Source organism: Cucurbita moschata, unplaced genomic scaffold (assembly GCF_002738365.1).
Source record: "Cucurbita moschata cultivar Rifu unplaced genomic scaffold, Cmos_1.0 Cmo_Scf00024, whole genome shotgun sequence".
NCBI classification, from domain to species: domain Eukaryota; kingdom Viridiplantae; phylum Streptophyta; class Magnoliopsida; order Cucurbitales; family Cucurbitaceae; genus Cucurbita; species Cucurbita moschata.
In genome coordinates, this window is record NW_019268540.1 from 1914115 (window position 1) to 1928934 (window position 14820).

Genomic DNA, 14820 nt, shown 5'->3' on the forward strand with positions numbered 1-14820 from the left:
GACATTCTCAGACAGAGAGAGAGAGTCCGATTGAGGAAGAAGACGAAGAAGACGAAGAAGAAGAAGAAATGGAGAGATGGTTAGAGAGAGAAAGAAGAGAGAGAAAACAGATGGCAGGGCGGAGGAGGAAACAAGAAGCAGAGAAATGAAACTGCCGTCTCTGTCACAGATTTGCAGGTGGGCCCCACCCTTTCCACCACTCTTATTTATTTATTTATTATAATACTACGCTACTTCCCTTTTGCTTTCTTTTTTATTTTATTTTATTTTATTTATAAATATAAATATAATCAATTGTCATCTATTTTTCATTTTTTCTTTTATTTTGTTCTTAATAATAATATTAAGATATTTTAAAATATATAAAAATGTATTTTTTTTTTAATTTTGGGCTAAATTAATCTCCTTCTTAATAAATTATATATTAAAATTAATTTTTGTAATTTTAATTTTAATTGGGTTAACTTGACCGCCTTTAAAATGGGATTGCAATTCAACCTAATCTTGTTCTATTTTTAAAATTATTATAAATATTTAAAATATTTTTCATTTTGTAACTAATAATATCTCGAAATTTATTATATATTTGGATTAAAAATACATTTTATTTTATTATTTTTGAAATAAACTTGAAAGCCATTTTATTATTCTCCAAAACGACGCCGTTTAATCTTAAGGAAACGCACCTCAAAAAGTGGGGTCGTCCACGTCATTCGCCCCTAGGAAAAGGAAAAGAATTAGCCGTTGTAAAAGCATCCAATCATGATATGCCACGTGGAAATTTAGTTGGACACGTAGCGCAAAGGCTCAGTTTTGACTGCTGTGCTGTTCTTGAGAAAACAATTTTTCATTTTTTTTTTAGATTATTTTTAAAAATATAATGTATATATTATTTAAATAGTATTTGCTATCTTGCGCATTGCCGGTTACTTTACTGACAGTGAGTGGGGTCCACAAGGTCACCAAACCGTTGACCTTACGATGACTTTTAACCTCATCCTTTTGTTTTGTAAACACCAATAGATTCACTTACTAAATTAATAGTTAATATTAATTCTTAATTTCGCATTAATTTTCTTTTTTAATTTGTGATTAAATAACCGTTCTTAAATTTCAAAAATATTTTATAGATTCTTAAAATAAATTAATTAATTTTATGATTATTTATTTATTCTCCTTAAAATCATGTAATCTATTAGACACGGAATTAAAAGTTCATAAATTATTTTTTTCTTTAATAAAACTTATTTTAAAAAAAATTATTAATTTTTTAATTAAAAATATATTGTAGTGGAAATTAAGACAAAACGATGTCGTCTTCGTGCACGGTTCTTTCCTATATGAACTAAATGAAATTTAAAATAAAAACTTTGCTAAAGTCGTAATATATCGGCAATACACAAACTAAGCGAGCCAATAGCGAGTGGCAACAATGACAAAAAATATATAATTAAATTAATATATTTGATCAAATCAACATCAACGTACATATACTTAATAATTCAATCGTGCACGTCATACATTAGTCAACTAACAAACCATTCGGAAAAAAATGTCTCTTTAAAAACCCTAGAGACAAAAATAAATAAAGATGATTTTTTTCCGTTCGTCAACCAACGATCAAATGAGCTCAAAAACCATTTATAACGTTATGGGCTAAAATGTCATTTTCAAATCCTCTGTGACAAAATAGATAAGAGAACTTTTTTTTTTGTTCGTTAGTCAACTCACGATCAAAAAAGTCTAGACACTAATAAAAACTATTTGCCAGACATTAAGGGCTAAAGCGTAATTTTTAAAACTTTAGGGCAAAATAGACGAGAGAAATTATATTTTAGTTCATTAAATATACTTTTAACGTATTTATTATCGGTTAATCTCGTAGATAATACATGAATTATCATTAAAAAAATATATTTATTTTCTATAAAAAAATGGAAAGAAAAAAAGAATATTTATTTTACGAAATTTGAGAAAAGAAAATGCTAAAACAATAAACACTGATATACTCAACTCACTTCGATGAAAGGTTAGGCAACTCGGCCGTTCCTCTTGGTCGAGTGAGAAAAATCTGTGCAGCTAACCAATCTCCGAGCTCTCGTCCAAGCCAATTCGTTTCCGAAACGTTCAATCTAAGGTGATTTCGTTTGAGCCATGAAGCTACTGCTATCTATTTTTGTTTGTTCATCACTTACATGTTGGATTTCCATTTCTACGATGTTTTTTTTTTCCCTTTTTGTTTCCTCGAGAATTTGTATTTGGGAGTTCATAGAGTTCGAAAGAATTTTGTATGCGAATTTAATCTCTTAATGTGAAATGGGTCTTCGTTTAGGGTTTAGGGTTTAGGGTTTTGTGTGATTGATGTTTTGAGGCGCTAATTGAGTTGGCTTTATATTTTATTTTATTGGATAGGTAATGCTTTATGAAATGTAATATCTCTATGATGATAGATGGTAATGGTTGAAGGATTAGGGTTGGTGCTTTTGTGGGAATTGATATGATTATTGCTTATTTAGATTGCCCACATTATTTAGATGTACTAAATTATTCTTTCTTTGAAGCTACAAGTGATGAGCAAGAAGAAGAATCCTCTCGTATTCTTAGATGTTTCAATTGATGGGGAACCAGTCCAAAGAATTATCATAGAAGTGAGTGATGGCCCAAAGAATAATCTTGTTAATTTCTAAGCTTCTTTTTTCAGTTCAAAGGTTAATAAGCTCGTTGGCTGATTATTACCTTTTGAACAATGCAGCTCTTTGCCAATGTTGTCCCCAAAACTGCAGAAAATTTCAGGGCACTCTGTACAGGTAAGGTTTTTTACTTTTACGTTTAAAGTACTGTTCTTGATTATTCAAGAAGCATCAAGAGTGATCTAAATTTGATACTTACTGTAATCTTTACTTATTTAATCGTTTTATATCCAAGTTCAAAATCGTTGATGATTCTGTATTTTTTACTTGTGTACTCTAGACATGTCCTACATTACTTAGTAATTGGCATTTGTACAAAGTTATAACTATTGATATATTTAATTCTGGAAAGCGTAAGACATGGTATACTTATGGATATTATATTATTTTCTAATGATATTGCCTGCATCAGTATTTGCCTGGTAAAAATTTGTTGCCGTTTCTTTTATCTATTGTCATAGGTGAAAAGGGGATTGGGAAGACTACAGAGAAGCCTCTTCACTACAAAGGAACGTTTTTTCATCGAATTATTAAAGGGTTCATGGCCCAAGTATGTTTCTTTTGTTTTATGCTTTTGCTCATCGTTAAATGTTGATGTTCCCAAAATAATTAAACAAATAAATGCTTTCGATGCACTTATTCCTTTGATAAATGCCTTTTATTATCTTATAAAGACTTGCTGTGAAGGTATCTCTTTTGATGTATTGAATGTAAACTTGAAAAAGAAAATAAAATGCATCTTCTTTTGTTGTTTTGGATAAAGTTGTTCGCCAAAAATTTAAATGGTTGGTCAACGGAACTTCTCGGTATGCATTTTTTTCTTTCTCCAGAAAAGATTTAAGTGCTCTTTTCGATGTAAATTAACCATTTTCTTTCTCTTAAATCATGTCTTTGGACATTTCTGGTATCACTATGGGGATTCTAGATTTGTTGCTTCAAAATATTAGGCATTCAAAAGATGTCCCTTGAGACCTCAGAAGGTTGACATACTGTTTTTTTGTCTATCCTCTTTGTAATTTCCTAGTAACAAATGTTCTTCCTTTTCTTTGCTCCTGCAGGGTGGTGATTTTTCAAGGGGAAATGGTATGCCCTTCTTTCTTATCATGAATAATTTGAAGGGAAGTTGTTTTTCTTCTAAATGACATTGTTTAATGTTTGGGGGTCTTATGGACGACATTTAACTACCTTGTAGGTACTGGTGGTGAAAGTATTTATGGAGGAAAATTTTCAGGTATTTTGCGAGTACATTGAGCTCTCGTCAAAATATATGTTCATGTTGTGTCATACAAATTTGGAAAACTGCAGATGAGAACTTCAGACTAAAACATGATGGACCTGGCATTCTTTCCATGGCAAACAGTGGTCCAAACACAAATGGATCACAATTCTTTATAACGTTTAAGCCCCAACCTCACCTTGATGGGTAATGGATATTTTCTTGCATTCTCCTTTGGTTTTGAAGATAGATAATTTTGTGAGCATCCTTCTGTCTCCTTCTCACCTTCTTGAAAGCCAAGAATGAATGGAGAATTATACCACTTTATTGTGTGTGAATTAGCATATGTTTACTTGCCACTTTCCTGCAATTATGAACAGGAAACACGTTGTCTTTGGAAAAGTTGTGGTGGGAATGGATGTTGTGAAGAAAATTGAGCAGATAGGAACAGGTGATGGGAAACCTGGGCAACCTGTGAAAATTGTAGACTGTGGTGAACCAGCAGAGATTAAGGGTCAAGCTGTGGTGAGAAAGGAAAAAGGTAGTGAACTAATGTAGGTTATGTTGGATCACTAAAACAAGAAATAAGGTGTTCTTAATACCTGTGCATGGTTCTTTGATCTTTTTCAGAGAAAAAGAAAAAGCTGAACAAGATTACATCTTCAGAATCTAGTTCTGATGACCAAGTGAGAGGCAGACAGAAGAAGTCCTTGAAGGACCGAAAAAAGAAGAGAAGGAGATACTCTTCATCTGATTCGTACAGCTCCGATTCTGAATCTGATTCCTATTCTTCAGATTCTTCACTTTCTGATTCTAGTTCCTCGAGTGATGGAAAGTTCAGGAAGAGGAGATCCAAGAAAACAGCAAAGGCCCAGCATGGAAGGAAAAGAAAAGGTCGAAAAACAGAGAAGAGAGGTCGTCTAGGAAAGCGTTCAAAGCGCAAGGCTAAATGGTTAGTGTCATATGTTTAGTTGGGTTCTAGCTTTCTGCTTTCCTCTGTAAAATTCTTTCAGTGTGTTTCTGGACATTGATAACAATTTTCCTTCAGGAGTTCTAGTTCAACTGAAACAGGGAGTGACAGTACAAGTGGTAGCAGTAGTAGTTCTGACAGTGAAAGAGCGGATCATCGTGCTGCTATTCGTAAAATCAAGGATTCAAAGCATTCCGAGACTAAATCAAAAGCAATTATTGGTATAGTATCTCATCCCACTCGATTATGACTTTTTTCTTTGCGTTAATGAGGCAGTAGGGTTTATAAGAAGTCCACATTTACATTCTAAGATGATGATACTGCAGCATATTCTCAAATGCTTGAATATTGCAGATGAGAAGGAATCCATGGAGAAACAGAAAAATCAGGACACCAATTTATTACAGGAAGAAGGTGAACTGTCCCCCAAGCATGAAGATATTCCGAACAATAGTCATAAAACTGAAGCTGAGAAACTCGAGAGATCTGCAAATCAACGCACTGTTTCTGATGCTTCTAACTACTCGAGGTTTCAACTTCATTCTCATTTCCTTCTCTCTGTTTTTTTCTTACTATTTGTTCCCTTAATATCAATTGTTCAAATTGTTCTGTGTTTATATACCAGCAGTTCCTTCATAAACTTTTACTTCTAACAGGAGCCCTACTCCTGAAAGGCGACGAAACAGCCCCAGGAACGATCTTAGCATAAATCGTGCTAAAACATTTGGAAGTCCTGTTAGAAAAGTCCCTGATCCTTCTGCTTCAGATCATGGTCAAACTAAATCAAGAAGCCGTTCCCCAAATGGCACTCCAAAACGTGTTAGGAAGGGTCGTGGTTTTACTGACCAGTACTCATTTGTGCGCCGTTACCGTACTCCATCACCTGAACGCCCTCGTAGTTATGGTGGTAGAAATATTTATGGAAGAAGTCGTAATAACGGGTAAATATTTATTTGAAGATACTAACTATATTACGCAAGACTATGGAATTTAATTCTTTCATTCTGTACGAAGGTATTCGAACTACAGAAACAAACGTGATCGGTCACCTGATAGGCGATATCGGAGCCCACCTAGAGGCAGGAGCCCTCAAAGGTATTCTCTCTCTTTCTGTCTCTCACACACATACACACAGAAAAGTTGTGATAAACCCTTGTGACTTCTTATCCATTTCCTCCATTTGCCACTGAATCCTTTCGCATAATCCCTAATGTTTTTTTGATGCACTAGCATACTATTACATCTATTACTATTATTATTATTTATCAATAATTGAATGATTATGTTGTATTGTCAAAGAAAGTTCATTCTTGTTGCATTTAGTACATAGCATTCTTCTGTAGATGCATGTATAATATATTCTGAGTTGGAATTTCTGTGAATTAGATACCGAAGGAGGAGTCGGAGTGTTTCACGTAGCCCAGGGAGTTATCGTGGTCGTTACAAAGACCATAGCAAGAGTCGGAGTCGGAGTCCAGTAAGGAGTCCTAGTCCTTTGGAAAAGCGAACTCAGATAAGTGAGAGACTAAAATCACGTCTTGGACCAAACAACAATATTTCCCCAGAGAAAGAAAGCTCGCGATTGAGGAATCGTAGCTTGTCACGTTCAAGGTCTCCAGTTAAACGTCGTGGTGTTGCTAATTCTGCTTCTCCGAGTCGGTCTAGATCGAGCTCCTTGTCTGGACAAAGGGGGTTAGTTTCATATGGAAATGGAAGTCCTGAATCCTGAGGATAAGGACCGTCAGCTTTGTGTACTACCTGCAAGTTATAGAAATGGTAAAATGCTTGAATCCCTCATTTTGACCTTAATTTAATTTCATTTCATGCTTGAACTAGTTTGTGTTGCATAGATCTTCTCTGTTCCAATAGGTTTGACACTGTTGCTGTGGTTGAGTCGAGAAAGAAGGGAGCAATTGCTGCCTTTTCATTACTTTCTTCTTCTCTGGAATGATTATACATATAAAGTTTAGAAGGTGAAATTTTACTTCTCTAGCTTGTCGATCTCGTCGATTTGACGTATTTACAAGACGCGATTAGTAGCAAAAGTTCATTCGCGATCATATGATGGAAATTTTGCTCGTTTTGTCAGCTACGGTGAAACGGTTTCATTGTGGGTCAAAATTATTAAACGATCCAAAATATGAAAGATAGGAGAGTACCCCTCCCCGAAGTTACGAAAAACCTGCTCCACCAACGAAAACCCTCCTATTGCTTGCTTAAAGTCGGTGAGCAAAGAGGAATAGATAAGAACGTCACCTCATTGGTCGAAGGTCGACCTTTCTAGGCAGAAGAAAAATTGCATATTTTAATTTCTCATTTCTAAGAAATAACCCTTTCAAATTTTGTTATTATTTTATCATTAATTTCTATTATTTAAAAAATTAAGAATTAGAGAACTATAAAATCCAAAATATTTATTTTTTCTAAATTTCATGGCTTAAAATTAAATTTCCAATATTAAATTTCAACCATCTCTATCTATAATAAATACATAATATTATTTTTTTTTCCAATTTTTTGGGTAGAAATAATATTAATTACACAGAAAAAAAAAAAGAAGAGATTTATATATTCAAAATCTCATTCATCATATAAACAAATATGTTTTCGTACTTTAATTTTTCTTATTCTTTTTTCTCCTTTAATATTTGGTTCTCCTTTTTTCCTTTTTTTTCTTTTTTTCTTTTTTCTTTATCACTATATTTTTGTAAATGTCTTTAACAAACTTATGACATAAAATGTGATAACCACATTTTATCGAGTAGAGTCTCGTGTCTCGTACTCGTGAAATAAGAATTCAAGATTTGGATTCCGCATCTGACGATACCACATTTCCCTGCATCTACAGCGACATGACCACATCACCTACTTGTCTTGAATTGCTGTCAACGATGAACACATATCTAAAAACACGTCACCTACTTTCTTAAATTTTTAAAATTTGTTTAGATTGATTATAAATCATTCCAAGAAATGTTTTTTAAAAATACCAATTTGGAGAACAACTTGAGTAGATTAGGAACAACAATTCAATCAATTGGCTATAATTTCAAACGAAAACATACAAATTAAAACAAGATCAAAGATTAATACCCATTTTCAGAAACCCCCCATTCCAAAATCTTCACTTAATATACAAAAAAAATCCGAAATAATTTATTAAAAAGAAACAATTAAGAACAAATATAGAGTAAAAATCTGAAAGAAATGGAAGAGAAGGAGGGGGAAAGAAACGAACCTTGGAGGAGAAATGGTAAATTAGGGTTATAATAATAATAATAATAACAATGATAATCGTGGTACCAGGAGCAGGTGAAGCTACCATAATGATCCGATTCCGATGGAGCGCTGGAGGCGGCGCCGGGGAGGATTCGGATTCAGATCATGCTGGCAGCTTCAACAGCTAGTGGCGCACGGCGGAGGAGACGGCGGAGAGAAACCCAGAGAGAGAGAGAGAGAGAGACAGAGGAATGGGTTTAAAAGAGTAAGGGCATATGGGAAAGGGGTATAAATAGGTAGGGGAAAGATATGTTTGGGTATTAAGTAATTTGATGTTTTTGTTATTATTATATTTACGGAAGAGCCTACCAAAAGCTGACAAACCAAAAAAAAAAAAAAATGTCTTTTTTATCTCGTAACTCAAAACCTCGATCCAAACGAGAGATGGTCCTTCCACAAACCCTCGAAACTTAACGTTGGTTAGGTTGGAGAATATAGATAGTTGGATGATAAAAGTCCCACATCGACTCATTTAGGGAATGATCATGAGTTTATAATAAAAAAAAATACTCTCTCTATTGATACGAGGCATTTTGGGCAAGCTTAAAGCAAAGTCATGGACAATATTATACCATTATGGAGAATCGTGTTCATCTAACATGGTATCAGAATCATGCTCTAAACTCAATAGATTGGTAAATCTCCAAAAGAAAAGGAGTCAGTCTCCTCGAAGGCATAGTAAAAAAAGACTCAAAATTTCAAAAGAAAAAAAGGATTCGAGCCTCAATTAAAGGGAGACATACTTTGTTTTTCTTATAAATTGAACCTTATCACACTCTATTAGTTTATGGTTATCTAAACTACCTCGTTGTCGAATTTAGCATTATAAAAAAGACATAAGAATAGAATTACAATGAGAAATTCTCTTACTTTAGTACGATGATAAAGTTTATGCTGATGCTGATACTGATATTAAGTTTATATTGTTAATATGTTCTCTGAATGAATGGTACCCGCTGTTTACTTTTGATGTGGGTCTCTCTCTCTCTCTCTCTCTTCGTCGGTTTCTCTCTCTAGAAGTTAAGATGAGTAATATCCATGAAACCAAGAAAGAAAGAAAGAAAGAAAAAGAAGAAGAAGAAGAAAGAGTAAAAGAAGTAAAATGGGGGTCCATTTTCATGGCTTCTTACACCATCTTTCAAAGAGAAGAAAAAAGGTTTAGAATCTAAACCTAACAAAACCCATGTGTCTTTCATTACTTTGCTTTCCTTTTCCTTTATATTTCACATGTATTGCCATTTGTTTATGCACCTACATTCACCCTCCTCTATACCCAATTTCGTGTTCATGTCACGCCCATTTCCGTGGTTTTATAAACATCAATTGAGTTCGGTATCGATCATTTCGACGTAATTTTAGTTTAGTCTCTGTACTTTAGTCGGCACGGAATGAATGATGGTATCCCATGGTTAACATTGCTATGGAAAGAGATAAAAGGTGGAGTGTAATGAAAGTTGAATAACTCTGTTCTTATTTCATTTGTTTGTATCTAATACCCTTTCTTTGTTACTTAATCTACTTTAATCATGTATTTTGAAATCGTACCTAAATTTTTAAGACTAAAAAAAGTTTGCATAAACGATTAGGATCTCATTTCGTAATCAAACAACTTTTGAATGTATGAAGAATCCTCGTTGATGAGGGGTTAAAGACGGGTTATGCTTACCTTTCAACAAAGAGAAAATTAACTAAATCTCACATGGGTCACGAGCAGTCATGTAAGTAAAAAATCATCAAACTAATCCAATCTTAATACACAAACGATCAAAGATAACATATCTACAACTACACAAAAAGTGAATTACAAAGTCTAGAAATTGGAGACATACATGAAAGACTTCGGAAATGGATTTGAAATTGAAATTGGTGTCCTATTTTCAAAAGGTAGGTGTATGATATTGACATTTGTTTGATGTACGTTCAAATGGAAGAGACATGTTCACGAGGAGTCCTAGTCATCATCATCGCCTCATCCATACACAAAATCTCAAGAACAAATATGGAACACATAATCTTATTAATATTCTATCTCTAAAGCTATTCGTCTCATCTCATCTCCTCGTTTCAAATAATTTAGATTTTAGCGTATCTGTGTCACAATAAAATTGAAGGAGGTATGTAAAATTATAGTTTTGGCCAAAAATATAATACCTTTCACGTTTGTAAGCATAGATTTTGATTGGTTGGAATTGTGTAGAACGTGAAAATTTGAAATTGCATTTGATGTCAGAAACTTTCTCATATTCCAAAGTTTGTTCTCACTTTTTATCTTTATTTAATTGCATTTCCACAATTTTCAAAATAAAGTGTGGAATATTATATAATACATATATACTCTAATCTCAAACTTTTCTTTCACTCCAAATAACTAAAAATAAAATAAAATAAATAACTACAAAAATAATTCCTATAATTTATTTAATCTACAGAAATAAATTTCTTTTGCATTCATTCATATGATCAAGTCATTAAGAAATATCAGAGTGATATAGCATTCAATTTAATTTCCATTATGAGCAACAATTTAATTTCCTTAAATTAATCTCTTCCTACTTGGTTGGTGATATAGCATTCAAACCCTAATTTACCAGTAGACACACAAAACAAAAAGTAGATCATAACTATAATCTGGAACCCTAAATAACCCAGATGAATAAAATGATTACAAAAAAACGAAGGAGAAAGAAGAGGAACTGATTGTTAAGGATTATTGGGAATGAGTTCACATTGGCTAATTTAGGAAATGATCAAGTGGGTTTATAAGTGAGTGAGCTAGGAGTACTATCTCCATTGGTATGAGGCCATTTTGGAAAAAAAGTTCAAAGCAAAGGCACGAAAGCTTATGTTCAAAATGGATAATATCGTACCATTGTAGAGAGTTATTATTCCTAATGCTGATACGATTGATTAATGCAAGCATAAAGAAAGAAAGAAAAAAAAAAGGTGCTAAAATTGAGTTAAAAATGGGTACCCCAATAGTTTCAACCCTTGAAGTTGTGTAACACTAATTCTTATTAATAATAATAATTGCTGTTTTTTCCCCATCATTTTGTCTTTGGAATTGGGAGCTTCTTTTCTTCTTTTTTGACATCCACTTTTCTAGAATCCCATGCTCTACTCTAATTAGGGTTTGGTTCAATCTACTTTGTAGAATTTCAAAAATTAACTAACTATTTTAATCATTCTTATTACTTTAATATCTTACCTACCCATCATTTGCATCAACTACTTACTAAAATGGTTCATCAAATTCTTTATTCCTTGTAATTAAAAAAAAAATTATGATATAATATTATTTATCATTAAACTATCTTGATAAACAAAAGAAGCAACCAGAAGAATATACAAGACTAGACATAACTAAATAAATAAAACCAATCAAGTATAGTAATCTATGTTAAATTAAACAAATTAATTATACAAAAACATAAACATAAGTCATTTATATGTTATAAATAAGCCTAGAAGAAGGAATTATTAGGTGCAAGAAAATCAGATCAAATTATAATTATTTGAAATAGAAAATAATAATAATAGTAATAATAGTAATAATAATAATAATAAAGAAGCTCCCAACTAGAGAGAGAATCGATCTCAAAAAGAGGTCCGCAGTTCTGTTAGGGTTTAGGGCCTATTGTCTTTTCCTCTTTTCGTCTTTTTATATTCAATTTTAGTACTTTTTTTTTAAGCATTTGTTACCTTGGGCACGTGATTCTCTTCTACAATCAGGTGCATACTTCTCCCACAACTACCATACCAATGAGCATAAACTCTCATGGCTTCTTAATGATGACTTCCTAAAAGACCTCTTACCAATGAGCATAAGCACTCATGACTTCTTAATCATGGCTTACTAAAAGGTCTCTTACCAATGAGCATAAGCTCTCATAGCTTTCTAAAATGCTTCATACCAACGAGCATAAGCTCTTATGGCTTTCTAAAAGGCCTGATACCAATAAGCATAAGCTCTCATGACTTTCCTAAAAAACCTCGTACCGATCAAGATAATGTTCTTCATTTATACACTTATAATCTTTCACTAATGGGGGACTCACTTCCAATAATTCTGAACATATATATATAATCAATAACTATTGATTTTTAGGTTTTTTTAAAATGGTTGAAGAAACTATTTTCTTTATTCAAACTTCCATGAAAGTAAATTACCATCATTGAAACTTTTATCCTAAAATAATAGGGACACTGTTCAAGAAGACTTTTTTTTTTTTTTTTTTTAATGAATCAAAAAGAAAGACAAAACATTGAACCTTTAATCATTAAAAAGAATAACAAAACCCACAAGTTGATCTAATACAGAATCAAAATCTAAATTCATACCATAGTTAAGCTAAACAAACAAATAGAACTCATGCATAGGATTCTAACCAATATTTAAAGTCCAAATCAAACACCTGTCACCCAGATAAACCATTAGCTAATTGTCTTAAACTACTTTTAAGAACACTATTTATCTTATGGCAAATCACATACTGCAAACCAAACACACTTAACTAAGACATAATATTGGAATGGTTAACTATGCAGTCTTTTTAAGGCTTTTTTTTCGTATATGATTTTGTATGATTAGAAGAATTTTCACCCAATTATAGCCTCAATTCATTCGTGTACCATTTGATTAATCAAGCAAGAACAATAACTAAAAACTTACATAAATCGTAGTGGGAGGAGCTTCACACTCACGTTACTTGATATAGTTTGACAGCTGAGCAACAACTACTTGAAGGTTGCCAAAAGAATACATCTAAAACATAATTTAGTACAATCTATTTGAAAATAAATTTAGAAATCAATACATGCTCAAAATCATCCAAAAGCATGAAGCAAAACTATTATGTACGACTTTAAGGAAAGAAACTTCTTATTTCTAACATAAAAACAAAAGGAGATAATCTCAGTCAAAATAGCACTCAAAACTTGCATGGAATGTGAAGAAAAGTAAGAAGTTAAATCTACAGAGAGACTGGACCCAGCGAAAAGTAAAACAAATCTGAAACCGAATGAGAAATTCCATATATGATTTAGATCAATAGGAAAACGAAGAGATTCAGCCAACCGCAGCATGAACCCGTACAAGGAAAAAGAGGTATTAAAAACATTAGGCCAAAAAACATGGGCCACGGGAAGCAGTGGTTCCCCACCACAACGCACAGGCAGGCAGGCAAAGCGTACTTTAGCAGCAAACAAAAGCAAAAGAGAAAGAAATTCAATTCTCTCTAAAAAAAAAAAAAAAAAAGGAGAAACAGACAATAAAACAAAGGAAAAAGCAGAGAGGATAAAAGTTCGGATTGCACGCCTAGCAACGAGCCTACCGATTCTCATTAAACCTAACAAAAAAGTAAATCAAAACATTATCGATTAATCTTCGTGTGTATGAAAAGCAGAGACGAGAAATAAAGTTACGATCGCACACCTAACAACGAGAACACGGTACATTCAACAAAAAGAAGCAAAATAGGAAAAATCAAATCGAAACAAAAAGAAAAACATGACGAATTTACCATTAATCTTCGTGGAAATGAAGCGGAATTGAAATTTCACCAAAGTTCGAAAGCAGGAAGGAGTGAGGCTGTCAGAGCATGACCTAACTAGGGTTGGCAATTGAGGCAAAACTCATTTCCAATCTCTTTATCTTCTCACTTTTCTCTTTAACGCGTTGCCTGCCGACCAAAGGTAGATCATGCTGGCAGCTTCACTTTTTCCCTCGCGAACACAATCACTCAATCACACAGGAAACGATGATTTCGAAAAAATCAAAAGGAAGAAAAGAGAGTCCGAAACAAATAAACAAATCGAGTCCCAATAAAACGCAATCGAAAAGGAAAAGAAGAGGTACTCCGTGTGACGAGCATCTCTGTGCATTCACGTCGCTCAAGGAGAAGGAAGAAGAAGAAGAAGAAGCAGAAGAAATGAAGAGCGACCGAAAGCCGGCAATCTTTAGGAGAAAAGGGAGATTTCGAAGGCCATAGATGAACGGACCAGAAGAAAAGAGCGAGAAGAAAAGTTGAAGTACTTCTTGCAAGACGCGTTGAAAAATTGAAAGGCAGGATGTGTCCGTTGGGTTCATTTATAAGGGGAGACTTAGAGAGAGGTTTTGGAAGAAATAAAATTAAAAATAATAATAATAATAATAATAATAATAAATTATTAGATGACTAACCCTGACCATGAAAGTCTCACCTATAATTTATGGGTTTATAATCGAGGAATACTCTCTCGATTCGAATGAAGCCTTTTCCGAAAGCCCAGAGCAAAGCCATATAAGCTTATGCTCAAAGTAGACAATGTCATACCATTGTAGAGAGTCGTGTTCGTCTAACATGGCACCAGAGTCGTGCTCCTAAACTTAGTCATGCCAGAGTGTGTTTATTTAATATGGTATCAGAGGCCAATCATACCATTGTGGAGAGTCAGTATTCCTCTAACATGGTATCAGAGTCATGTCCCCAAACTTAGTCATGCCAATAGATTGGTAAACTCTCAAATGTCGAATAAAGAACTCCAAAAGAAAAAGAGTCGAGCCTCCTCAAAAGCAGAGTAAAAAATGACTAAGACAAAGAGTCGAGTCTGAATTAAGGGGAGACAAAACTCCAAAAGAAAAGGAGTCCTCGAAGGCAAAGTAAAAGATAACTAAGACAAAAGAGTGG

At 33.4% G+C, this 14820-nt stretch overlaps 1 protein-coding gene across 3 annotated transcripts; it reads left to right on the plus strand.

Moving 5' to 3' along the window:
• Nucleotides 1-1973: 1973 nt before the first annotated feature.
• On the plus strand, nucleotides 1974-6877 carry LOC111460806 (peptidyl-prolyl cis-trans isomerase CYP63). Of its 3 annotated transcripts, XM_023104104.1 has the most exons (15): nucleotides 1978-2137; nucleotides 2562-2648; nucleotides 2753-2807; nucleotides 3152-3240; nucleotides 3749-3773; nucleotides 3883-3921; nucleotides 3996-4113; nucleotides 4287-4447; nucleotides 4537-4858; nucleotides 4955-5097; nucleotides 5231-5405; nucleotides 5533-5817; nucleotides 5891-5971; nucleotides 6263-6652; nucleotides 6746-6877. In XM_023104104.1, the coding sequence occupies exons 2-14, from the start codon at nucleotides 2571-2573 to the stop codon at nucleotides 6603-6605; spliced, it is 1914 nt and encodes a 637-aa protein (XP_022959872.1). In that variant the 5' UTR covers nucleotides 1978-2137; nucleotides 2562-2570; the 3' UTR covers nucleotides 6606-6652; nucleotides 6746-6877. The 3 variants fall into 3 exon arrangements, with proteins under 3 accessions (XP_022959875.1, XP_022959872.1, XP_022959871.1); XM_023104107.1 differs by having other exon boundaries at nucleotides 1974-2137; nucleotides 2569-2648; nucleotides 6263-6868; XM_023104103.1 differs by having other exon boundaries at nucleotides 6263-6868.
• Nucleotides 6878-14820: the final 7943 nt, after the last annotated feature.

Bases quoted from the DNA above. Each gene is read 5' to 3' on its own strand.
- LOC111460806 (XM_023104107.1), top strand. From the start codon at position 2,571: ATGAGCAAGAAGAAGAATCCTCTCGTATTCTTAGATGTTTCAATTGAT. The intron at 2,808-3,151 runs GTAAGGTTTTTT...CTATTGTCATAG, and splicing joins TTTCAGGGCACTCTGTACAG to GTGAAAAGGGGATTGGGAAG. The intron at 5,098-5,230 runs GTATAGTATCTC...TGAATATTGCAG, and splicing joins TAAATCAAAAGCAATTATTG to ATGAGAAGGAATCCATGGAG.